At 45.3% G+C, this 25,385-nt stretch overlaps 1 protein-coding gene across 5 annotated transcripts in view; it reads right to left on the minus strand.

Annotated features, from left to right (window-relative positions):
• The window catches only part of LOC147628505 (polyribonucleotide nucleotidyltransferase), a 34,237-nt gene that overhangs the window by 4,003 nt on the left and 4,849 nt on the right, over positions 1–25,385 (minus strand). For all 5 annotated transcript variants that reach the window (XM_086813674.1, XM_086813678.1, XM_086813675.1 and 2 more), the window contains 7 exons: positions 20,808–20,963; positions 3,681–3,851; positions 2,938–3,063; positions 2,668–2,829; positions 2,456–2,575; positions 1,363–1,500; positions 423–585 (listed from right to left, as the gene is read on the minus strand). In XM_086813674.1, the coding sequence (XP_086669800.1) occupies positions 423–585; positions 1,363–1,500; positions 2,456–2,575; positions 2,668–2,829; positions 2,938–3,063; positions 3,681–3,851; positions 20,808–20,963 (1,036 nt within the window). The remainder of the gene's footprint in view (positions 1–422; positions 586–1,362; positions 1,501–2,455; positions 2,576–2,667; positions 2,830–2,937; positions 3,064–3,680; positions 3,852–20,807; positions 20,964–25,385) is intronic.

The raw sequence follows: 25,385 nt of genomic DNA on the forward strand, positions 1-25,385 counted from the left end.
CATGGAGCTTGCCTTCTCCACATCAATTTTCCTCAGTTGGAGCTGACGTGTACATTGTGATCAACAGATTGAAACATTCCCCCTGTCAAGTTGCAGGGTCCTAGTCATCAGCAAACAATGGTCACAAATCTTTCTACAGGTTATGATGTGCTTGTCTTGCTCTCTAAATCAGCAGGTCGCAGGTATCTTCAACATCTAGCAGCAAAATATTACATATTCAAGCTTGTGAAAATTTTGCCTACTTGATTGAAAAACAGAAAGGATGGTACCACAAAATTTCACCCCCATGTACATATATGTACATACATATAAGACCTGATTAGCTATGCAGCATACTCTTCTTCATTTGTTTCATGCTCCACACTAGAGATGAGAACTAAGTTACACAAACCAAACAAAATCAAGTTACAGAGGAGTTGTACCATGACCAACTTCACGTCGGTTTAATCCCATGAATTTGCCAACTTCATTGATACAATAGGGAGGAAAGCTATAATGCACCATAAACCGCTTCTTCGGAGGCCCAACTAATGAATCCAGCTTCTGAGCATCTTCTGGAGCACCAAGTGTCACTGTGCATTGCACCTGTCATACATGTATTGCAAAAGTAGAGGAAAGTCATGAATTCCCCAAAAGGCAACTATTATTGCCATTAATTCCATTTTAGAATCCAGAAAAGAAGATAATAATGGATACCTTGGAGATCCCCATTTTCTTGAAAATTAACTCCTTCCTACAGTTTGTACAAGGCTCTTAAAAAACCTCCTTCCACATATTCTTGTTGACCTCTAGCCTTTGGCCCTTGCAAATGCTATGTAGACCTCTAGAAGCACAAAGAACCTCCCCCTTAAGGGTCGAAAAATTCAAAAACTTGTTCAAAACCTATATTGTTTGTCTGTTTCAGAAAGTCCCTATGATCTTAAACTTATGTTCAGAGAAATTACAACACCCCCTGTCCAATGGACAGTTTTTTCCTTTTTTTCTTGGGGGGGGGGGGGGGGGGGGGGGGGGGCGGGGGGGGGTCCATGAACAACAAGCAACCATGATCCCCTCCTTCCATGGGCAGGGAGCCCCTCAATTAGCTCTGCCCGTGGAAAAGTTCTAAGTCCAAGCACACTCCTTGTACAGATGGCTCAAGTAAAGCGAGGTTTCTGCTACGTGCTTTATTAACAATCAATAGAAGGTTAAGAAAGGCAGGTTTTATCTACATTCCGGTGATGCATCAAGTACACAATCAATGCCTCGTCGATAAAAAGAACAAGAAAGTCCTCCACAGAAAATGTATTGGAAAGGGGCACTTTTTTGGCCTAAAGAAGACAAATGTAATGTGAAAAACCTGGCCACATAAACCAACCTCACTACCTGTGTATTTCCTCTTGAAAATAATGACGATCCATGCAATGGTGCATAGAGATTCACTTCAGATTGCAAGTCCCGCACTTCATCCAGTTTTCTTCCATCAACTCGTTCTCCCTTTTCAAATATGTTCCTCCTTACCACCTGCACGCTTTTGTCACCTAAATGTCAAAAAGGAGTGAACTAACCAAGCCAAATGAAAAGAATAAAGCCAGATGGACATCATCTGCATAATATATGTGGTGTCTAAATGCTACATTGGCAGTCCCCAGCCCCTTGCAAAATTTTCCCCACTGAATCTGTGAGAATGAAAAGCAGGACAACTCCTAACAGAAAACAACCTATACATCTTTTTTTTAACACAGCCGGGCCCAGTCATGAACAAAAAATCAGGTCCTCAAAATTTTGGAATGGAAGATCCCCACACAGTGGAAGCATAGCATGTCCAAGTGCAGTACTAACTCAAGAAGATAGTCAACCTCCAACTAGAACAGAGAACACCACATACTATGGATAACCCCTATAAGACTAGCAAAATCTTTATATGGTATTCGGAGTGGAATTACAATGGTGTTTAATCAGTACTAAGAAGCCTTGCACAAACTTTTCAGGACAAATAACTGGTGTATTATAGAGACAAACTGCAGTTTAGGGGGTGCAAGGTCTTGACTGAGAGCAAGTTCATAAGAGGGGTAAAGTAGCAGGGTCAGAAGCAAACACTTTATAGTAGCGCTCCCACTTACAGAAAATGATCTAAGTTTTAAAGCATGATGGATCAGATAGGCTGAGATGATGAGACCTGACTCAGAAAGAGTGTAAATTGTGACTTGTGACATTCCTCCCAAAAAACATTTGCTTTGCAATTGAAGCACCACTGAGGGAATCATCACATGCACAGACGCCCAGAAATTTTCACCACGGGGGATGGGGCGGGGGAAGAAGGGGGCAGATATATTCTTTACACTTGAAAATTTTGATGCAATTACAGGCAGAAATGCTAGGGCACTAGCATACACACCTGTCTTACCAAAACATTTGCTAACAACATTAACAAATATAAGAAATCTAGAAATCTAAAATAAACAACAGCTAACTTTACCTCCTTTCTGACTTGATCAAACGCAAGGGGTAAAACTTTCAGACTCTTTTCATCTCCCTCCTCCTTGAGCATGATCTCAACGTCATCCTGAATGTTGCTCAAAGCTTTGCCACGCTCAAACTGCAAGTCCAGGTTTCCTAGCATGTGAGAAATGCAACCATGCAAAGATGCATGACTTCATAGACTATGCACACCTTCATAAAGAAGCTAACCTTTCCATAAGAGCAATTTCCCATGACAGCGTTGATTGCCACTTCTGCCTTTGACCTGATCTTCCCCAACACATCTTTGTCCACAGTAACAGTCTTAACCGACCTCTTTTGATTCTGTACTTTAGATGCCAGTTGTATTTGGGGAAGGATAAGCTTTGCTGCCTGTTTGCCAAATGCATGGTGTGAACTCAACAAGTCGGTAGCTTTACATACTTTAACTCATATTCATACTTAGAGAACAAACCCATCCAACAGAAAGAGACACCCTGCCTCTGCATGTGCAAGCTGGAAAGCAGCTTTCAAGTCATTATTGGATATTTCTCGGGCCTGAGTCTCCATCATAATTGTTTTGTCCACCGTGCAAGCATAAATCAGATTCAGGTCACTTAGAGTAAGCTGCACATACATTGCAAACGTTAAGAAGGGATGAATAACAATTTTATCTCATCATGACTCATTCTATGATGAAAGCGGGCATCAGGCCTCGGATGCATGTGCCACGACATGCCTACGGAGGCCTCAGATGCATTGAGTAGTCTGCAAGCTCTCCTCTCCAGCGAGCAGCCTTTAGACAAAAAAAAAAAGGAAGAGCCAGGATGCATCTGCAACCAGTGTTTATTTCTGACCAGCAGAAGTCTTGGGCTTAGATCAGCAGATTGATGATCATTTGTACATCGGAACATTTAGTTGTACATATTATTGTGTTAATACATGTTTAAGTAGGAATACTTTTGAAATATTGGGTGTTCTGAAAAACTTCCGCTATGCATCTGAGTTTGTTCTCACATTCATTGCACTAACAGGGTCACATAGGATGCATGAGTGAGATGAAATAATCAGTGCGCTGAGGCAATGGCCTAAGAGAATGAACACACACAATGAACATTGACCTAGCATTCTAAGGAGCTTAATTTTTTTAACATATTACTTTCAGCAAAAAGGAACTTCTCAATGCTTCCGAAGGGAAACATTAGTGGACATCATACAAGTTAAGGGTAGGGTATTTTCTTTACTTCATCCATATCAGGATTGACCACCAACTTTCCATCCACACGGCCTACTCGCACCACACCAACTGGACCATTCCAAGGAATATCTGAGACCATCAGAGCAGCAGATGCTGCATTTGCTGCCAGAACGTCAGGGTCTTGTTCACCGTCAGAGCAGAGAACATTAGCCATAACCTACAACACGGAAGCATAACAAGAGTCCATTAGATTCATGTTCCAAGTGGCATGCTTAGAATCTTAAATGCTGTTAGGACAGCCACCGGACAGTCATTAAAATTGTCAAATTTATTCTACTATTGGCATCTAGAATGACACATGCAGCTATGGAGGATGAAAGATATCCATGATAGGTGTGTAGGAGTAGAGTGCAAGAAGAGAGATGAGATGGAAGCTCAAGCCATGACAATGATACACGCGCCCGGGGGGGGGGGGGGGGGGGGTGGCACAATAGAGAGAGATTGTACAACACAATGCTGAATGAACTATATCTTATGATATACTGCACTCATGGAAGGGTTGGTGATTCTGGTGAGTGAGTATCTAAACTCATGGAAGAGTTGGTGACTCTCTCCAGTGAGAGGAGTTGGTGACTCCAATTATGGATTTATGGATATCTAGGACACATTTGGCTCTTGTGCATGTGTCTAGCTATCATCTCGCCTATGGATTTATGGATATTTGGGACACAGTTGGCTCTTGTGCCTGTGTCTAGTTATTATCTGGCTTATGGAGTTATGAATATTTGGGACACAGTTGGCTCGTCCCTCTGTCTAGTTATTATCAAAGTTGTTAACTCAGGATATGGATACAATTTGTTTCTTGATACGGTTGGCTCTTGTGCCCGTATCTGACTTCGTATCGTGGATCTAGATTTATGGCTGAAATATTATGGATTGGCAGTGCATCTGCTATTCTTGAAGGATATCTCAATGGTATCAGGTTTATACAGTAGCGGACAACTGCTTTATAAGATGGAGGGGATGTCACCATTTGGTCCCTTCACTAGTCTTGACCAGTGTTTCAGACACTTAACGGAACCAAGGTGTGAACGGGGATTTTTCCACAAAAGAAAGCTGAAGCATTTGCTGGCAAAGTTTGGCCTGAAAGATGGCTATGCAGCATGAACACTATGGGATTTTTATCATGAAAGTGGCTTATCATGTTTATAAGTTGGTGTGTTCACACATCATTAAAGACGCCGCATTGGGAGGTGTAGAAGACACTAGGAGAGAGAGGCGGAGGGGAGAAGCTGGCGAAGGGGGCAGGGGCACAGCTGAGCCAAGGATGTTGGGGAGGAGGGGAGGGGGGGGGGGCGCAGGGGCGACAGGCACGCAGAGAGGGAGCTTCAGCTCTTCGTGCATGACTCTCTCTCTCTCTCTCTCTCTCTCTCTCTCTCTCTCTCTCTCTCTCATGCTTGGTATTTTGGAGAGTTGTATACCATCTATTGGGGTTTAATGCTCCTCTCATGTTTCATGTTCCCTGTATTCCATGATGAGATTTCCATGGACAGTTTTCTATCACTCCAGTGAGATAGTTTTGATTTGTTCTACTTTATTTCCGTTCCATGATGAGATATGCCAAAGACATTATTGTATCACTTTGGTCTCATAGGCCCATGGGGTCTTTAGTACACTCTTTTTTTTTCGTGAAATGGTGTTTTATATTATATGTAAGAAAGTACATCAGCCACTTGGCTCACACAGAACCTATGGCCCAAAAAAAACCCCCCCACAAAAGATCCTCTAAAGGATTATGACCATGCAAACCTGTACACTAATAAGAAAGCCTCCTAACCGAATAAGCATCCCAGATAAAAGCATCAAAGATGAGCCAGCCGAGCCGCCGTAGACCATAACGAAATAACATCTGCATCCAGTAGCTGAGCTGAGAGAAGAGAAGAAAACTGCCAAAGCAGCAAACCGCGGATACGTAGAATGTGCCCATGTATTCCAGACAAGGAATCAAAGATGAACCCATTCCGTGTAGTCCAAATATGCCAAAGTCCTGTCCATCTAAGGAAATGGAATATCACAAGGTGACTGTCCGAAGTAATGACTTGAGGACAAATCCCAAATATCCACTGATGAGCCGAAATAGTAGACCTCTCTACTGCCTCCCAAACGCAAGAGACAAAAGACCAAATCTGACGGGCCACTGGACAACTCATGAACAGATGCATAACTGTTTCAGTGCATGTCGTGCAGAAGAAGCAAGAGGCCAATGTAATTTTACGACGGCTGAGCTGATCCCGTGTAGGTAACCCTCCCACCAACATCCTCCAAATGAAAACCTTACCTTGGTAAGGGAGTTTAGACTGCCAACCACGCATAAGAGTTTTCTGCCACCATGATTTAGACTTGTGCAATCCCCACACCTTATTGGCCTTGGCTGAAACCCAATCTTTCTCTGATACGAGCTTATGATAGACCTGGTTAGCAGAAAGTGATATCAAGTCACCAGATTTACATAGTGCCCAATCAAGCCAAGGCTGATCTGCAGATGGCTGAGGCAATGGAGTAAAAGGCTCAACTGCATGCATGATGTCAACCCATAGTGGCTGAAATGTCCGAGGAACCCTAAAGTGCTGCCGAATACGACGAAACGAATATAGCCTGTTACGACCAGGTATCACAGCATCTCGGATTCTAACCAAGCCTAACCTGACCATGCGGTTGAGTCGTATGCGTGAAGCATCTCTGTCTGGCCAAACAATGACACGCGACTCCACAAATGTTTCGAACTGCAAAGAGTTCAAAAGTAGTCTTTCATGACCAGGATCCCACCGAGCCAATAGTAGAACTTCATGCCAAGAAAGGAGAATATGCGATAAAATGTGAGATGAGCGAATACGGACAGGATGAGCCGCATTCACAATGTCCCACTGTCAAATCCCCACGGATCCCCTCGTGATCGATCTTGGTTCGAAACTCGAATCCTGCAAACAAACGAACAACAAACAACAAAGGGGGTGCAGGCCTGACTCACCTCCCAACCATGACAGCCGTGGGCAAGCCCACAGTCTTGGCTGTCCCCACCGAGCCACGAGCTAAGCTAACTAGGATGACGTACCGACCAATCTCCTCCTCGCGACGTCCCATACCGCCACGAAGCTGCCCTCGCGGGCCACGAGATTACTGCCGGCCTTGGCTGCATAAAGCAGGTGCACGTCTGCACTAGATCCAGGCTCCAAGACCATAGAGCTCTCACAAACTCGCGAGACTCTCTATGTTCTAATAACTAACCTTGGCCACCCTTTTATAGGCTCTTGGCCGGTCATCGGGCGTCCAAACTTGGCCGCCCGCCCGTCCATACTTGGGTGCCCGCCCGTTAGTATATCCCTAACTCAGCTCGTCAATCAGCCTGCCTAGTTCCAAGCTTCCCCAAGCCTCGAAACTAGTCTTGCATGCGTATAGAACACGGTAGATACCCACTGTGCACATGACATACTCCCCTTCCTCTAAGAGCTCACTCCTGAGCTCACTAAAAAGCCAGGGTAATCTCTCTGAAGAGAAGTCAATGTCTCCCATGTAGCGTCCTCCTCAACACGATCCTTCCACTTGATCTTGTATTCCGTGATAAGCGTATGACGCAATCTTCGTTCACGAAAGCCAAGAATCTTTTCAGGTTCGTGCGGAACAAATGTCATGTCCTGGACATCTATAATTTCTTGAGGAGTAACTAACTGATCTGCTCCACCCAGTACTTCCTTAAGTCTACTGACATGAAATACAGGATGAACTTTCACATGAGAAGGCAAATCCAATTCATATGCAACTGAACCAATCCGTCGTGTAACACGAAATGGTCCACAGTATCTAGGGGATAATTTCGGAGATCTACCTGTCCGTAAAGTCTCGGAATCTTTCGGAACTCGCAAATACACCATCGTTCCTTCAGAGAACTCTCTAGGTGAACGATGTCTATTAGAATAAAACCTGTCTCGGTCTTGAGCACTTCTAATAGATTCCTTTGCAACTTGTAACATTTCCTGCATATCTTGCAAAAAATTACGTGCTGCATCATGCTGAAGTCCTGAGAATCCTACTGTAACAGGTGATCTTGGTTGAAAACCGTACATAAGCATGAAAGGACTAAACCCTGTACTCGTATGCTTAGTACTGTTATAAGCAAATTCTAACATAGGAAGATAATCCTCCCATGAACTTTGTCTTTTGGATACATATGCTCGAAGCATATCCTCCAAAATCTGATTCACTCTTTCAGTCTGGCCATCAGATTGAGGATGATCAGAGGAACTCAAATTCAAAGTTGTTTCCAACTTCTCGAAAACAAGTTTCCAAAAGTCACTCGTAAACTTAGAGTCCCTATCACTGACTATGTCCTGCGGTAACCCGTACAGTCTAAACAATTGCTCGATAAACTGCCGAGCTAATTGCGTAGCTGTAATATTCTTCCGGGTCGGTAAAAATCTAGCTATCTTTGTCAAGCGATCTACCACAACCCAAATAGAATCGTGGCCTTGATGTGTTCTTGGCAATCCGGTAATAAAATCCATGGAAATACTTTCCCACTTATTACCTGGGATTTGCAAAGGATGCAACAACCCAGCCTGTCTAAAGCGTTCAGCTTTATTTGCCTGACAAATCTGACACTTGAGAACATAATCTTCTACATACCCTTTCATCTTCGGCCAATAAAAAGTGTGTTTCACTAATGATAGTGTCCTGTGTACCCCAGGGTGTCCAGCAGAAGGGGCGTCATGACACTCCCTCAGAATCTTGGACCTAATGTCCGGGATCTGTGGTACACAAATTTTGTCATTACGGAATAGTAAACCATTCCGAATCATCCACTGACCTCCTGCAGCCTGAATAGTAGACTGCTCAGTCACCGAGTCTTGGTCAATCAATGAGCTCCCGTCCTGGATCTTCTGCCAAAATGGACCAAAATAACTATCAGTCCTGCAAAGCCCTCTCAATGACTGAAATAAGTCAGTAGAAATCTCGGTGAACGACAAAGTATTCACCTCTTTAATCCGACTAAGCGCATCTGCAATATTATTCATGGACCCTTTCCGATAACGGATCTCAAAATCAAAATCTTGCATTAACTCTGCCCAACGAGCTTTCCTGCCTCTCAAATCATCCGCATCACACACATACTTGATTGACTGATGATCAGTCAATACCACAAACTTGGAGCCATATAAATAATGTCTCCAAACCTTGAGAGCATGAATCACAGCATAAAGCTCCTTCTCAAGGGTTGGCCAACGAGATTGAGTGTCGTCTAGCTTTTTACTTTCAAAAGCAACCGGTCTACCATCTTGAAATAAAGCAGCCCCAATAGCATAGTCACTGGCATCAGTTTCAAGAACATAAGGCCGACTAGGATCAGGCTGCTAAGATAGGTGCTTCCTTGACTTTATCTTTCAAAAGTCTGAAGGCCATATCCAAATCGTTATTCCAAGTGATAGGCTGATTGGACTTACGTCCACGACCTTTCAATAAGTCGGTCATCGGTAGTGTGAGCTGAGAGTACTCCCGTACAGATTTCCTAAGAAAAACAACAAAACCGAGAAAAGAACGAAGTTGTTTCACTGTTCGCGGTATAGGCCAGTCCAAAACCTTCTGAACTCGGTCATAGTCAATGCTCAATCCATCTCTAGTGATCTTGTGTCCCAAGTAAATGATGTCGGTCATAAAGAACTCACATTTACTGAATTTAGCATATAGTCGATTCTGTCTTAAAATAGATAAGACAATCGTGAGGTGTCTGACATGATCCTCAAGAGTACGGCTATATATCAAAATATCATCGAGGAACACCACCACAAATTTTCCCAAATGTTCACGAAAAAGATCGTTCATCATTTGCTGGAAAGTGGCTAGAGCATTGGTTAACCCAAACGGTAATACGAGAAACTCGTAATGGCCATACCTAGTCCGAAAGGCGGTTCTTTCGACATGCCTTTCATGAATACGTATCTGGTGGTAGCCAGTACGCAAATCTATCTTCGTGAAATATTTCGCTCCTGCTAACCGGTCAATTAGGTCATCTGATCTAGGGAGAGGATAACGGTTCTTAATTGTCAGCTTGTTCAATCTTTTGTAATCTATACACATTCTCCAAGTATTGTCCTTTTTTCTTCTAAGCAACACAGGTGCACCCCAAGGTGATTTACTTGGACGGATCTGGCCCATCCTCAAATAATCTTCGAGTTGTTTAGCCAACTCATCTTCCTCAGCTTGGCTCATCCTATAAGGTGGAATACTCACAGGATGAGCACCAGGGATCAAGTCAATACGATGATCTACTGCCCGTTCAGGTGGTAAACCCGATGGCAGTTCCTTAGGAAATACATCTTGAAACGAATCAAGTATCTTCTGTAATTCTTTGCTTTCAAACACACTTAATTCATTCACATCCAATGAAGGGATGAGAAAAGAAGAAAGTGGAATCAATACACAATGGAAAGCGGTGTACAAAGAAGAATTCATTATATTTCCAAAATCAATTGTATTTACAAGAGGTCCCTGAGAGGGATGGATACAATCACCTAAAATACTATACTTGATGTCCCTATGCTGAAAAGAAAAAATATGACTAGACCAATCTATCTGGACATCAAGAGTCTTAAACCACTCAATCCCTAATAACAAGTCTACATTTTCCAGATGCATGACATAGCATTCCAGAGTATCTTTGTAGTCCTGAATCTGGATTGGAAGCATCTCGACCTTGCGATCCCAAACTTGTCTGCCCGCAGGTAGACGTACCTCATAGGTATGGTCGCTGAGTGTCGTGTCAAGACTCAATTTCTGCACAAGTTTGTAGTTAACAAAGTTATGCGAACTGCCAGGGTCTAAAAGAATGTGAATTTTATGGCCATTCACTTCTCCATAAACTCGGAGAAGATCATGCATGCCAAATACCTTAGAATTGAACAGACAATCAGAACAAGTACTAGGGCGAGAAAGTACAGTAATTGACGTACCTGTCAAAGACAACTGGTTTGCTGCCTTTGGCTTGGGTCCTGCGTTTGACTTGGTACCCTTTTTCTTTGGGCACTCATTACGCATGTGTCCTTTTTCTTCGCAGATAAAACAACGTCCTTCCTTCTTGAGCTTCAAAGCCCTAAGGAGTCGTTTCTTCTTCGCTGGTGTCGAACTTGTATTCTTCGAAGGTTGGTCCGAAGACTTGCCTTCATTCGTGTTAGCCATAGGTGCGGAGAACTTTCTTTTATGCTTGTTCCCCTGCTCGGTAACGGGTTTTGACTTGGAAGAGACCATCGTATCATCATAGATACGAGCTGAATGAATGGCCTCGTCCAATGTTTTACATTTGTTATTTTTAACCTGTAATCGGTACGAGTCGGGTAAACTAGCTACGAAAAACCCCAACAGAGTAGTGGGATCCATCTTTGTAGCCTTCATCTGCAAGTCACGAAACTTCTGGAGGTAGACCTCATAAGTGAGGTGCTGCGAGGTCATGGTCAAAGCTGAAAACCGGGCAACAACATCGTAATCATCCTCTTTCTTGAGGAATTCTTTCTTGAAAATATCTTCAAATTGTGCCCAAGTCGTTGGCTTTGGGTTCAGTTCCTTCCACCAAAGCAAAGCTTTGCCGGACAGGAAACCTGCTGCTAACTGTATCTTCTTTCCATCATCATATGGATGAAACTGAAAGTGAACTTGCCACTTGTGTAGCCAAGTGTCCACGATCTCCTTGGTTCGCTGCTTTTGCTCGCCCCCGAACGGTTCCGGAGTAATATTGGGGCCTAAAGCTGAAGCCAAGGTATCCATTCCCGAGAAAGTAGAGAGGGTAGTGGTCAAGAGAGCGATGGAGTTCTGCAAAGCCTGCATCTGGGCTGCGATTTGTGCCTGACGTTCCGACGAAGAAGCTTCGAGAGCTACTTTGAACTCTTGGAAATCTGATTTTGACACAAACTCGTCAAAAAGATCGGCATCGGTTCCTTCCGTAGCCGGCAAGCCTTCGCGTTCCACGAGGGGCTCCAACTCTGATTCTTGGGTCGACATCGTGAAGAGGTTACGTGGAGAGAAAATTTGGTCTTTGCACAACAAAAGTGCGAGCGAGCTTGAGAGCTTGAGAGCTTGAAAACTTGAGAACTTGAGAACTCGAGAGATGTGTGGCAAGAAGCCCACGTGAGGGGGTTTATAAAGGTTTCCTAAAAGCCAAAAAAATCTTGAAAAGCTATGCTTAGCTTTTACTTTAGCTTTTGTGTTTTTTTTTCTTTTTTTTCTTGAATAAATATATATATATATATTTATTTATTAATATATATATATATATGGATATATATATTCGGTTTTCTTAAAAAAAATAGACACCTTTGAAAACCTTAGAGAGGGGGTTCTTTTAAAATTTAAAATTTTAACCTCCCCCTAAAAAAAAAACAAAACGAAAGCATGAAAAAAACGTTGCTTTCTTACGTGTGTTTTTTTTTTCTTCGCATCCCTCCTGGCGCCTGGATTAGCCGGCGCTTGCTGCTGACGTGGGGAGCTGGCCGATGCTGCTGACGTGGGGAGCTGCCGGCGCCAGAACTGTCGCACCAGCCTGCACGCGCCTGCGCCAGCCGGATGTGGTATCTGCGCTGGCCGCCCTACAAGGCGTGGCTGGCGTGGCGCTGGCCTGGGCCGCCTGCCTTAGGCTACGTAGGCCTGGGCGCTGCCCACTTGGCCTAAGCGCCGCCTAGGCTGGCTGCCTTAGCCTGGCCACAAAAAGATCGGCATCAGTGCCTTCCGTAGCCGGCAAGCCTTCGCGTTCCACGAGGGGCTCCAACTCTGATTCTTGGGTCGACATCGTGAAGAGGGTACGTGGAGAGAAAATTTGGTCTTTGCACAACAAAAGTGCGAACGAACTCGAGAGCTTGAGAGCTTGAAAACTTGAGAACTTGAGAACTCGAGAGATGTGTGGCAAGAAGTCCACATGAGGGGGTTTATAAAGGTTTCCCAAAAGCCAAAAAAAAATCTCGAAAAGCTAGGCTTAGCTTTTGTGTTTTTTTTTTGTTTTTTTTTTCACGAATATATATATATATATATATATATATATTCTAAAGTCTTTTAAAAAAAATTAAACACTTTTAAACCTTGGAAACCTTAGGGACCCTCAACGTTTGTAAAAATAAGCAAAAAAGCAGAGCGCTGAATCGAGCTGGGCGCACACGCTTGCTGTTTTGCCTTTTTTTTTTTTCTGGTCCCGTCTGAAAAAACGTCGTTGCCACCCCGTTGGACGGTTGCCGTCGCCACCTGTGTGTCCGCCTGGTCCTTCGCGCCAGCCTGCGCCTGGGCCAGCCCGCGTAGGCGTGGCCACAAAGCAGCATAATCCTAGACGCCTGCCTCGCTGGGCCTGGGCGCCCGCTTGGCCTGGCTGGGCGTTACCAAGCTGGCTGGGCCGCCTAGTCATGTAGTGCTTAGGCCGCATGGTTACGCAGCTGCCAACACGACCCTGGGCGCCCGCCAGAGCAGGGGCTCTTTCGACCAGTATGCACACCCGCCAGCAACACTCCAATCCAGCAGTTCTCTCGCTCTCTCTCTCTTGCGCCAAAAAGCTACGAAAAGCATCATGCTTTTTTTCCTTCTTTTTTTTTTTTCTGTTTTCTCTCCCTGCAATGTATGCGACTGCACACAAGGCCTCTTCTTTGCAAAGCAGTCAACCCTATTCAACCTACCATCTCCCATCAACATGGGGTTCTTTGATGAAGAAAAAACACATACAAAATCTGAAAACTGCAGTATGCACAGAAAAAACAGCAAGCTTTTTTAACACATACCGTACTTCGACCTCTTCTTCTCTACCTACCGACTTGCTCGTTCACGAGGTATGCTCTGATACCACTGTCAAATCCCCACGGATCCCCTCGTGATCGATCTTGGTTTGAAACTCGAATCCTGCAAACAAACGAACAACAAACAAGCAAGGGGGTGCAGGCCTGACTCGCCTCCCAACCATGACAGCCGTGGGCAAACCCACAGTCTTGGCTGTCCCCACCGAGCCACGAGCTGAGCTAACTAGGTTGACGTACCGACCAATCTCCTCCTCGCGACGTCCCATACCGCCACGAAGCTGCCCTCGCGGGCCTCGAGACTGCTGCCGGCCTTGGCTGCATAAAGCAGGTGCACGTCTGCACTAGATCCAGGCTCCAAGACCATAGAGCTCTCACAAACTCGCGAGACTCTCTATAATACAATAACTAACCTTGGCCACCCTTTTATAGGCTCTTGGCCGGTCATCGGGCGTCCACACTTGGCCGCTCGCCCGTCCATACTTGGGTGCCCGCCCGTTAGTATATCCCTAACTCAGCTCGTCAATCAGCCTGCCTAGTTCCAAGCTTCCCCAAGCCTCGAAACTAGTCTTGCATGCGTATAGCACACGGTAGATACCCACTGTGCACATGACATAACTCTCTATAATACAATAACTAACCTTGGCCACCCTTTTATAGGCTCTTGGCCGGTCATCGGGCGTCCACACTTGGCCGCTCGCCCGTCCATACTTGGGTGCCCGCCCGTTAGTATATCCCTAACTCAGCTCGTCAATCAGCCTGCCTAGTTCCAAGCTTCCCCAAGCCTCGAAACTAGTCTTGCATGCGTATAGCACACGGTAGATACCCACTGTGCACATGACATAAGTAAGAAGCCCACTAGAGGGGGTTAATAAAGGTTTCCCAAAAGCCAAAAAAAAACTCGAAAAGCTAGGCTTAGCTTTTGCTTTTAGCTTTTGTGTTTTTTTTCCTTTTTTCTTTTTTTTTTCTTGAATAAATATATATATATATATATATTTTTTTTAATATATATATATATGGATATATATATTCTAAAGTCTTAAAAAAATAAAAACCTTGGAAACCTTAAAGACCTTGGAGGAGAGATGACTTTTAAATTTTTATAAAAAATTTAAACTTTTTTTTAAAAAAACGAAAGCTTGTAAAAACGTAAGCTTTACTTCTGTTTTTTTTTTTTTTTTTCTCTCCTGAATTAACCCGTCGGCTATTTGCAGGCGTCACACGTCACACGTGCAGGGGTCGCTCGCCATCTTTGCTGCCGGCCTGCTTTCCAACGTCTGCGCCAGCCTGCTGTGTGTGGCCTGGGCGCCGGCTGCCTGACATGAGCGCTGGCCCGCCTGGCCTGCCTGGCCTGGGCGCCGGCCTGGCCTGGGCTGCCTAGGCTGCCTGCGCTAGGCTAAGGCAGCCAGCCTAGGCGACGCTTAGGCCAAGTGGGCAGCGCCCAGGCCAAATCCCCACGGATCCCCTCGTGATCGATCTTGGTTCGAAACTCGAATCTTGCAAACAAACGAACAACAAACAACAAAGGGGGTGCAGGCCTGACTCACCTCCCAACCATGACAGCCGTGGGCAAGCCCACAGTCTTGGCTGTCCCCACCGAGCCACGAGCTGAGCTAACTAGGATGACGTACCGACCAATCTCCTCCTCGCGACGTCCCATACCGCCACGAAGCTGCCCTCGCGGGCCACGAGATTACTGCCGGCCTTGGCTGCATAAAGCAGGTGCACGTCTGCACTAGATCCAGGCTCCAAGACCATAGAGCTCTCACAAACTCGCGAGACTCTCTATGTTCTAATAACTAACCTTGGCCACCCTTTTATAGGCTCTTGGCCGGTCATCGGGCGTCCAAACTTGGCTGCCCGCCCGTTAGTATATCCCTAACTCAGCTCGTCAATCAGCCTGCCTAGTTCCAAGCTTCCCCAAGCCTCGAAACTAGTCTTGCATGCGTATAGCACACGGTAGATACCCACTGTGCACATGACACCCACCATGAAGCCTGCACACGTGTCCATCCATGTGACAATCCCTCCAACTCAATCAAGTCACGAGCCATGAATACCCAAGGCTGCTCCTGCAAACACATATCCTGAAAAAGCGCCCACCTACGTGCCACCATATGCAAGCGGACATCCAGTAAAGCAGCCCCACCCATTCTTTTGGGCGTCGTAATGTGATTCCAAGCTATCCATGTTTGACCCATAATATTTCCTTGCCTCTTCCACAGCATAAACCGAATGGGAGCAACCAAACGGAGAAGAGATTTGTACGTCCAAGGTAGCAAAGGCAAAAAATAGGAAATCATGCTAAGCATAATAACCTGAGCTATCTTAACCCTCACATGCATAGGCCACCCTTGAGCTTTCCAATACATAAATTTATCCGAGATCCGAGCAGAAATCCAAGCAAGAAGCGCTTGGGGGTCCACATCCACACCCACCGGATACCCAAGATGACGAACAATGTCTCCTGTATGCACCACACGGCCTTGCCACCCTAATGCCTCAAGATCAAATTCCGTGTATACAATGAGGGCTGATTTTGTTGAATTTATTTTCAGCCCAGAAGCCAATGCAAAATTATTCCAAGCTTCCATTGCTCGATCTATATTGGCTTTTTCGGCCCTGAGAAACATAAAAGTGTCATCCGCAAGGGCTTGAGCAACCAATTGCTTGCCATGAGGGAGATGCAAACCAACCACTTCACCATGCGATGCCATAGCATCTAGGCGAGATAACATAGGATGAGTGGCAATGGCAAAGAAAAGAGGGCTAAGAGGACAGCCCTGCCGGAGAGAACGGGTGAGAGAAATACCATCCGAAAGTCCTCCATTGAGCATAATCCGCGTGATAGCCAGAGCCAAGTAAATGCACCAAATTAGCCATTTTGGGACCAAAGCCCATGGCTGTTATTAACTGAGAAAGGAAAGACCAGCTGACATGATCAAAAGCTTTTTCAAGATCCAACTGCACCATCACAATCTCTTGCTTCTTTGCCTTGGCATAATCCACTCCAATTTGAACATTAAGAATATTATGCAAAATATTCCTGCCATGCACAAATCCATATTGATATGGATGAATAAGAGTAGGAAGCACCTTCTGCAAGCGATTGGCAAAAATCTTTGTAAAGATTTTATACATGATATCCATAAGTGAGATTGGGCGCCATTGAGCTAAAGAAGTAGGCGAAGGGACTTTGGGCAACAAACGAAGTATGCCCAACTTCCAATCGGCAGGCATATATCCCTCATCCCAAACTCTTTGACAAATAAGTGTCAAAGGCTCTGCGAGCTGATCAGCATATTTTCGGAAAAACTCATTTGTCAAACCATCCCAACCAGGGCTCTTTCCCATGGGAAGTTTGGAGAGAACAGCTTCCACTTCCCCTTGAGTAATAGGAGCATCAAGCTGCACCGCCACATCAGGGTCAACTTGATATCGTACTTCAGCAAACAATGACTCCCTTGCAGCCAGGACAGCCGGCGAGACATCCTCTCGAGGGGCAAGCAAATCTTCATAAAACCTGATGCAATGCTGAATAACCTCAGAAGGTTGAGTAACAAGGTTGCCTTGGGCATCCATCAGCCTAACAATATTCTCACGCATATGTTTTTGATGCAACTTATCATAGAAGCGATGAGATTGACAGTTAGCATCCCGCAAAGCATCAAGACGTGCAAGTAGTTTAAAGCGAACATATTGTGCTTCCTGCACCCTAGATAGCTCCTTTTTCAGCCATTCTATGGCATCCACAACTTCAGCATCCATAGAGTCTGTAAACATGAACGCCTGCAAGCCCTTTAAAAGCGACTCAAGAAGAGCCACATGCTGTTTTTGTATAGAGGCATTAGCAAGACCATAATGCCGCGCCAATTTCCGAGTGTTGGTAAGGAACACTGGCCAAGCATGATAATCAGCCATGGACACTCTTGTGGAGAAATGTCGTATCAACTGACGCTATAAATATCAAAAACTTCATGCTCCAAAAAAGTGTGATTTAAGCGCAAAGGCAAGCGTCCCAACAAGCCTTTATATGCATCCACAGGATGATAGACCATTTCAAATACAAGCGGCCAATGATCCGACAAAACCTGTTGCTGATCAACCATCATAGTAAGAACCTCTGGCAAAAAGAGATCTTGATGTAAAATATACATCCTATCCAATCTAGCATAAGTGCCCCGAAACTGTTGTGAGGCATAAGTGTAACCCCTTTCATCTGGATGCAACCAAGACCACATGTCTTGTTTTAGCGACCTTGCTGCAAAAGCTTCCCACGCCATTCTCTCCGGGCCATCCATTACAGAATGAGGCGACGTGGCTTGCTCCTCGGAGACACACATATTAAAGTCTCCCATCACAAAACCAGGATGAGAGATTGAAAGAGCACACAAGTCATTCCACAGCAAACGGCGTGCACGAGCATTATTTGGAGCATACACCCCTAATAACCATAAAGGCGTATCATCCCAAACAATCTGTATCACTAGAAATCTTCCATGAACATCTTGAATCACAAGAGAAGGCTGAAACTGCGAACGAACAGCAAACATAACACCTGACTGCGAAGCAGGATGTCCGCTGTAGAAAACATGAAACCCCTTATATACATAGGCTTTGCCAGCCAACTTATGCTGCTTATGTTCAACTGCACACAAAACATCCCAACCATGATAAAAAGTTGTACGCCAAAGCCTGAACTGCTTTTGGCGCGAAGAAATACCCTTTACATTCCATTGTACAATTTTCATGAGCCTTCCAAGAAAAGGAATCAACAAGGCCGTGTACTAGGCCCAGGACAATCTACCAAATCACGAACCTTTTGAAGCATTGCATTTTTAGACATGGTATTTGTGATCTCAGACTGCCCTTGGAGTTCTCGAGCACGTGCCAAAGGGTAATGACCATCCCATGGCGAGATGACCTCACCCTTCGAACCAAACATAAGAGGCAATTGTTGTTGTGCTTCTTTTGTTAGGCGACTTCTAATAGGATAGCGTTCTACTCTATCCACCCCAAGAGCCCCTGAACCCTGAGAAAGTTGGCCTCCCGGCCTCTCAATCCTGGTCTGTTGTTGGGCACCTGAACCCAAAGGGCGACGAGCATATGTATGTAAGGGCCCCTGATGAGTACGCAAAGGCCCCCGCCAAACAGCATCTGAGAAATCCCCCCGCGGGGCAACAAATCGTGTCTTTTTACCACGTACTTCCACCCATGGCTGCTCAACCTCATTATGAACATCCACATGTACATCCATGTGCTGGGCATCATGTAAAGGAGCATCATGCTCATCTTCCACGGGCAACTGCCCATCAACGATATCCTTGGTAGCAACAACTTGTTCTTTCTTAGGACATTCGGAGACAAAGTGACCCATCTTACCACATTTGAAACAGTGGCCAGCAAATGTATCCCACCTCAATTCATACATTAAAGGTTGCAGCCCAACCATATTGACACGCAAATGTGTCGGCCTAGGTCTCCCAGTATCCCATAACATGCATAGACGATTTCGGTTTCTAGATGTCATTCGAGGTACCACCAAGACATCACCGATACCTCGCATGAGATCTGGTAAAACACGCCAAAACATTGGTGGGAATTGTTTCACTTCAACCCAAACTGGGCAAGCCTGGCGCAACATATCTTGGTACTCTGCCATAGGCTTCCACGGAACCACATGAACCAACTGCCCATCCAAAAAGAGTGGCACCTGCTCCAAGACTGCCCTACGGGCTTCCGAAGTGCGAAAAAGTATTTCATAAAAGCCTCTCGGACCATCATAAATCTCCTCAAGTGCCTCAGGCGACACCAAACGGCCCAACCATGCTCTAAGACGAGGCAACAACGGAATACGCCCAGTAAAGAAGAAGATAGCAGCACGATCATGAAAATCTGCTAGCTGTTGTAGCAACAAAGGAGTCCCCATGCATACATCAGCCACACCATCATTATCTACTGCAGCCATTTGCACGCTATTTGCCTTCACATATTCTTGCAGAAGCTCACCAGTGATCTGCAGCAAACGTGCAAACTCTGGAGAAGGTACCTGAGAACTTTCCTCTGCATTCTCTCCAGCATTTACCAGAGTGTAACTTGCATGAACATCAAGCCTTTGACGTTTTTGTTGCTCCGAGGCATCTGAAGCATAACCCACATCCTTCTCGATCATCTCCTCAATAAGATCCATGTTAAGGCTATTGGTAGCATGCCACCAACAGAAACAGCCGGGTCATCCAAATCCATGTACAAAAGCAAAGAAAACCTTTTCTCTCAAACCCTAATTCAGCACCTGAAAACCTAATTCAGCACCTGCAAACCCTTAAATAGTTGCTTGAACCATTGCTGCACCCTTGAGAAAACCTGCAAACCTGAATTTTTTTTAATTTTTTTTATTTTTATTTTTTTCTTCCACTGCTGCCTGAAACCCTAGAGCAGGAACCCTTGAGAAGATTCCATCATCTGCGTTTTCTTCTCCACGCTTACGTGCGCCTTCTCTCTTTCTCTCCCTCTCTTCGCTGCTGCCTGGAGTCGCCCCCCGTTTCCACCCGCCCTCTCTCTCTGCGCGCCTTCTCTCTCTCTCTCTCTCTCTCTCTCTCTCTCTCTCTCTCTCTCTCTCTCTCCGCTGCTGCTTGTGTCGCCTCCTTCCTCCGTTCTCTCTCTCTCTCTCTCTCTCTCTCTCTCTCTCTCTCTCTCTCTCGCGCTACGCGCTGGTGGTGTTCTCCTGCTCGCGCTGGTTCTCTCTCTCTCTCTCTCTCTCTCTCTCTCTCTCTCTCTCTCTCTCTCTCTCTCTCAGAGAATTCTTCTCTCTCTCTCTCTCTCTCTCTCTCTCTCCATGAGCCAACTTGTGCACATGACATCTTGTTATTTAAGTCAATGAGTTCTATCCCATTAGATTGATTTTACACACGCGCACACAATCCCAAAACAGGATTGCTGTAAAATCAACCCTTATAGATAAAAAGAATCAGAGCAAACCAGCTTGCTATAACTTTGAGAAAGTCTTCTTTTTTTAATTCGTTGATTTTATCCCATTAGATTGATTTTACACACACGTGCACACAATCCCAAAACAGGAGAGCTGTAAAATCAACCCTTCTAAATAGAAAGAATCAGAACACACCAGCTTGCTACAACTTGGAGAAAGTCTCTTTTGTTTTAATGCGTGCTCATTGATATTGCAAAGATACCTTTACTGAAAATGGGGGGAAGTGCATTCAGTCCTCCATCTAATTAATGTTAGCAAAACTCTCATACGCAAGCATTTAATCCCCCTCCATTCAGCTCTCAGCTGAAGCAAGAGACAAAAACAGCACCACAAAAGCAGCCTGATCATCGGCCAACAGATGAATTATACAACCAACCTGGCTTTCATAATAATAGCCTTTTGGAAAAAGTGGTCGAATAGATCGATCTATGACCCGACTGACCAACAGCTCACGTTCCTTGGGCGCCCCTTCTCTGCGCATGAAGTTGTTTGGGATTTTCCCTTGAGCATATTGTTTTTCCCTGTAGTCCACCTATTTCAACAGCCAGTATTGATCTGTTAGTACCAAGCACATTGTCATACAGAACTTTGACCAGACCACTCTCCTGTCAACATCACCATGCATGAGCATACCAACATGAGCAAAAAGCTTGAAGTTTGGCAAAGGCATATTTTTCTCTCTATGGTTGCATCAACAATAACATGGCATATTAAAGACAGCCCTACCTTATAGACTTTCATACTGCAAGAATCAGCGCATCAGTCTGCGTGATAAAAATTCTTTCCACTAAAATTTGGCTTTTGTTATGCACATGGAAAGGCAGCCGATAACCAGCATTAATGAAGATCACAAATTAAAAAAATCTTGCCTAATCATTCTGCACAATGCTTGGAGCATATGCTTGTTACACATAGAATATATGAGATGATAACTTTGCACAATGTTTATGTTTGAAATTTCTACGTTCTTTGCACATGGACACAAGGATCCTAATAAATGTAAAAAGCACTTAAAAGGGCCAAGCACATGGAGCCAAGGATCCTAATAAATGTAAAAGCACCAAGCACATGGACGCAAGGATCCTAATAAAGATAAAAGCAAAGAACTCACTTCAGACTATCACCCTTGATCTAAATGGCGCTCTAGGCCATGGCATGGGGTGTGGCTTCATGAAACTCTAAGAAAGTATTTCCTTTAGAGTAATTTTAAGAGCTCAGGGTTGCTTGACATCCAGTTATGCTATGGAACGTAGCTATAGAGTTGTCAAGGCAAGTTATAAATTGTAAAAGGAAAGACCTTAGGACTAGTCTCATCACTGTATCTTGAGGCTATAGCGTGAATAGTCAGAAGAAAATGGCATTCAACTCGTGATAGCTTTCAACCAAGAACTTGATTAAAAAAAGCAACACTTAAGAGCTTAAGAGAGCTGAAACTATGGAACTATGCACACGAAAATAGTGAAAACTTCAAAGAGTCTTATAGCACTTTTTACTCTAAGAGCATAACTTAAGGTTTGACATGTCAAAAGTGCGCAGTGGAAAGCGTGAGACGTAGGCACAGAGAGAAAGAAAACGAATCTACATAATGCTGAAGAAGCAATGATACAAACAGCCCTATGCAAGGGGTGGTCCCCGTAAGTGAGGGCATGATGAGGTACTCCCCTGAGGGAGGACCCGGGCCTGGAAGCCCCTGCCAAGGTATCTACAAGGTATGTGAGCAATGATACAAACAGCCCTGTGCAAGGGGTGGTCCCCGTAAGTGAGGGCATGATGAGGTACTCCCCTGAGGGAGGACCCAGGCCTGGAAGCCCCTGCCAAGGTATCTACAAGTGAGTAAGAGCCTGGCTTTATATAGCCCCTACTGGAGCTGGCCGACTTGCTCTAGAAAAAGACCCACGACTGGACAAAATAAACATGTGAAAAATGGGTGGCCAACCCTACAACCAAGGGCCCTGAGTAGAGGGAAAAATATGGTGCTGCCCGCCGGGATAAATCTGGGCACCCCTGATACACAACTTGGGCACACGACCAGGAGATGAATAATGCTGACACCCCCTCTCAGATCCTAGGAGAGAAACCAGTCCAAGGAGCTGGAAAAGGAAACCTCCAAAGCAAGTCGAGAAGTCGATCTGCTCCCGCCTCTACCACGTACTCCAAGAAACTGCTCACGATCCAGAAGTCCGACAAAATCCAAAAATGAACCACCAGATGTCCATATCTCCAACCCAATCTGTTCACACCAGTCCACACAATGTGCTCCCTCTTCAGCCCAAGAAAGGATGTCGTCTGACTCTCTACCTCCAAGAAAAAATCTACTCCTTAGAAAACACCACCAAATTTGTTTTTGTTTTTCGAGCCGGGGTCAGAGACGAGCATGCTCATCTCTGAGACTCGAGCAGAGAAATGCTTTTGTCATTAGCTTCGTAGTATCCCTCGGTCCAAGAATGCCTCTCTGTCCTGCTAACACTCCAAGTGGAAGAAACATACCTCCAGCACTGTAGCTGACAACCCTGCTGGCACCTGACCTTTAAAACATGTATCCATAACTCGTGGTCGCGTGATGGGACTACTACTCACACACCCCTATGTATCCCTTGGATCTCCATATATCCCTCGGTCCAAGAATGCCTCTCTGTCCTGCTAACACTCCAAGTGGAAGAAACATACCTCCAGCACTGTAGCTGACAACCCTGCCGGCACCTGACCTTTAAAACATGTATCCATAACTCGCCGGCGCGTGATGGGACTACTACTCACACACCCCTATGAGTCACCCAATCACATGGCAACACCCCCTGAGCTCTTTGGTGTTAACTATGGCACTGAGCTCAAGAAAGCTCTCCTGCCAAAACCTGACACCCCCAACTGGCAAGCTCCCAACCAACTAGTCACGTGTCTATGTGGAACCAACCATCCACAACTCATCATCCCAAAGCACAATCTGATGTCAATCATCTCCTCCAAACTGCTGCTCCACTGGTACCTACCTGTACCCAATGAACCTATACACCTTCCATGCATCCTGTTCCCATCATGCAACTGAGCAAGTAGCTGTGAACCTCCACAACAGCTCTCATCACCAAGTGACCTAGCCTGCCTCTACATGAATGCCGATATCAACCTGTACACCAAGCTCCCAAATCAATGCTCATCCTAGGGATGAAGACTCATGTAGGTGAACACCCTGAGAACCTAAAGGAAACACTTGTACACCAGCAAAACTATGCTGAACTAGCACAAACTCATAGACCCCCTCTGCTGTCAAGAAAGGACTAACTGTCTTCCACACACACCTCGAGGATGTGAATCCAAGTGTGCACCCATGAGTCTGAAAACTCTGACAAAGCAAAGATTGGCCGAGCAAGGGCTCAAGGCCATGTGGGAAGGCACCATTCCTGGAAAAGAACACCTGCCTCCACTACCTCCAAAAACGCAGACGAGATGATACAAAAAATGCTGCTGTCACCAGCCGGCAGCATGGGTACCAAGAAGAAGAGAGGGAAGAGGAAAACACAGCACCTTCAGCACCTCCTCTGGAGAAAAACACAGACGTGCTGCCCAACACCTCCTCTGGAGAAAAAATGCTGCTGTGCTGCCCAGCACCTCCTCCTCCTCTGGAAGAAAACGCAGCCATGCTGACCAACACCTCCTCAGGAGAAAAACGCAGCCAGGCTGCCCACCTTCAGAGAAAAAAAACGCAGCCATGCTGGCTGCCCTTCACCTTCTCACAAGGGCAGAAAACGCAACCAATTGGGTACCTACTATGGCCGCCCCAGTCCTGCAGAAAACGCAGCCAGAAGGGGCTGCCCTGTACCTCCTCCAGCAGCCCCAGACAAGACCAAAACACTCCCTCCTCTGCAACCAGCAGTATCAAAAAACGCAGAAATCCTTCTCTCTCAGAAAAAACGCCAGAACACCTTCTATAGAAGAGCTTCAACCTGGTGCTCAGATACCATGTCAAAAGTGTGCGGCAGAAAGCGTGAGACATAGGCACAGAGAGAAAGAAAACGAATCTGCATAATGATGAAGAAGCAATGATACAAACAGCCCTGTGCAAGGGGTGGTCCCCGTAAGTGAGGGCATGATGAGCTACTCCCCTGAGGGAGGACCCGTGCCTGGAAGCCCCTGTCAAGGTATCTACAAGTGAGTAAGAGCCTGGCCTTATATAGCCCCTACTGGAGCTGGCCGACTTGCTCTAGAAAAAGACCCATGACTGGACAAAATAAACATGTGAAAAATGGGTGGCCAACCCTACAACCAAGGGCCCTGAGTAGAGGGAAAAATATGGTGCTGCCCGGGATAAATCTCGGCACCCCTGATACACAACTTGGGCACACTACCAAGAGATGAATAATGCTAACATGACACGCTAATCCTAGTATGAGCTCATTATTTGTGGAAAAAGGGCACCCTTTTCTAAAATAAAGAAAAGAGGGCAATGTTTTTCGGAGAAAACAGAGGGTACAAAATAGCCAAAGCAAGAAGATTGATGTGACAAGAGTGCCCACAGGGTCAACTGATCTTATCAACACCTACACTTGATCATGACTCTAAGCAGAAAGGTCTGCTGTGGTATGGGACACGCAGATAGTGCCTTAAAACATTGAACGTGCTCCAGGGGTCTCACTTCAAAGGAAAAGACCCATGTGACCTGTGTGCCAGGGGGGTAATTAAATTTCACATATATTTGTGAATGCATATATAATATCATGTATGTATACATACTTGTAAGATTAATATTAACACCCCTACTGCAAGTCAAATACATTGGGAGCTAATAATTGACACACCTCCTGTAAATGTAAAGACTGAAAGTAAAATCTTTAAAAAAACCCAATCAAGTGCACTTAGGTGATATCATCATTGATCCCCCTGGGGTTGTGCTTTCCCTCTCTAACTCAATGAAAGAGACTAGTTTTCCCAGCAAACTAAAAGCAATCCCAAATGGTCTTCT

Source organism: Cibotium barometz, chromosome 19, assembly GCF_041138505.1.
Source record: "Cibotium barometz isolate CiBa-2024 chromosome 19, ASM4113850v1, whole genome shotgun sequence".
NCBI classification, from domain to species: domain Eukaryota; kingdom Viridiplantae; phylum Streptophyta; class Polypodiopsida; order Cyatheales; family Cibotiaceae; genus Cibotium; species Cibotium barometz.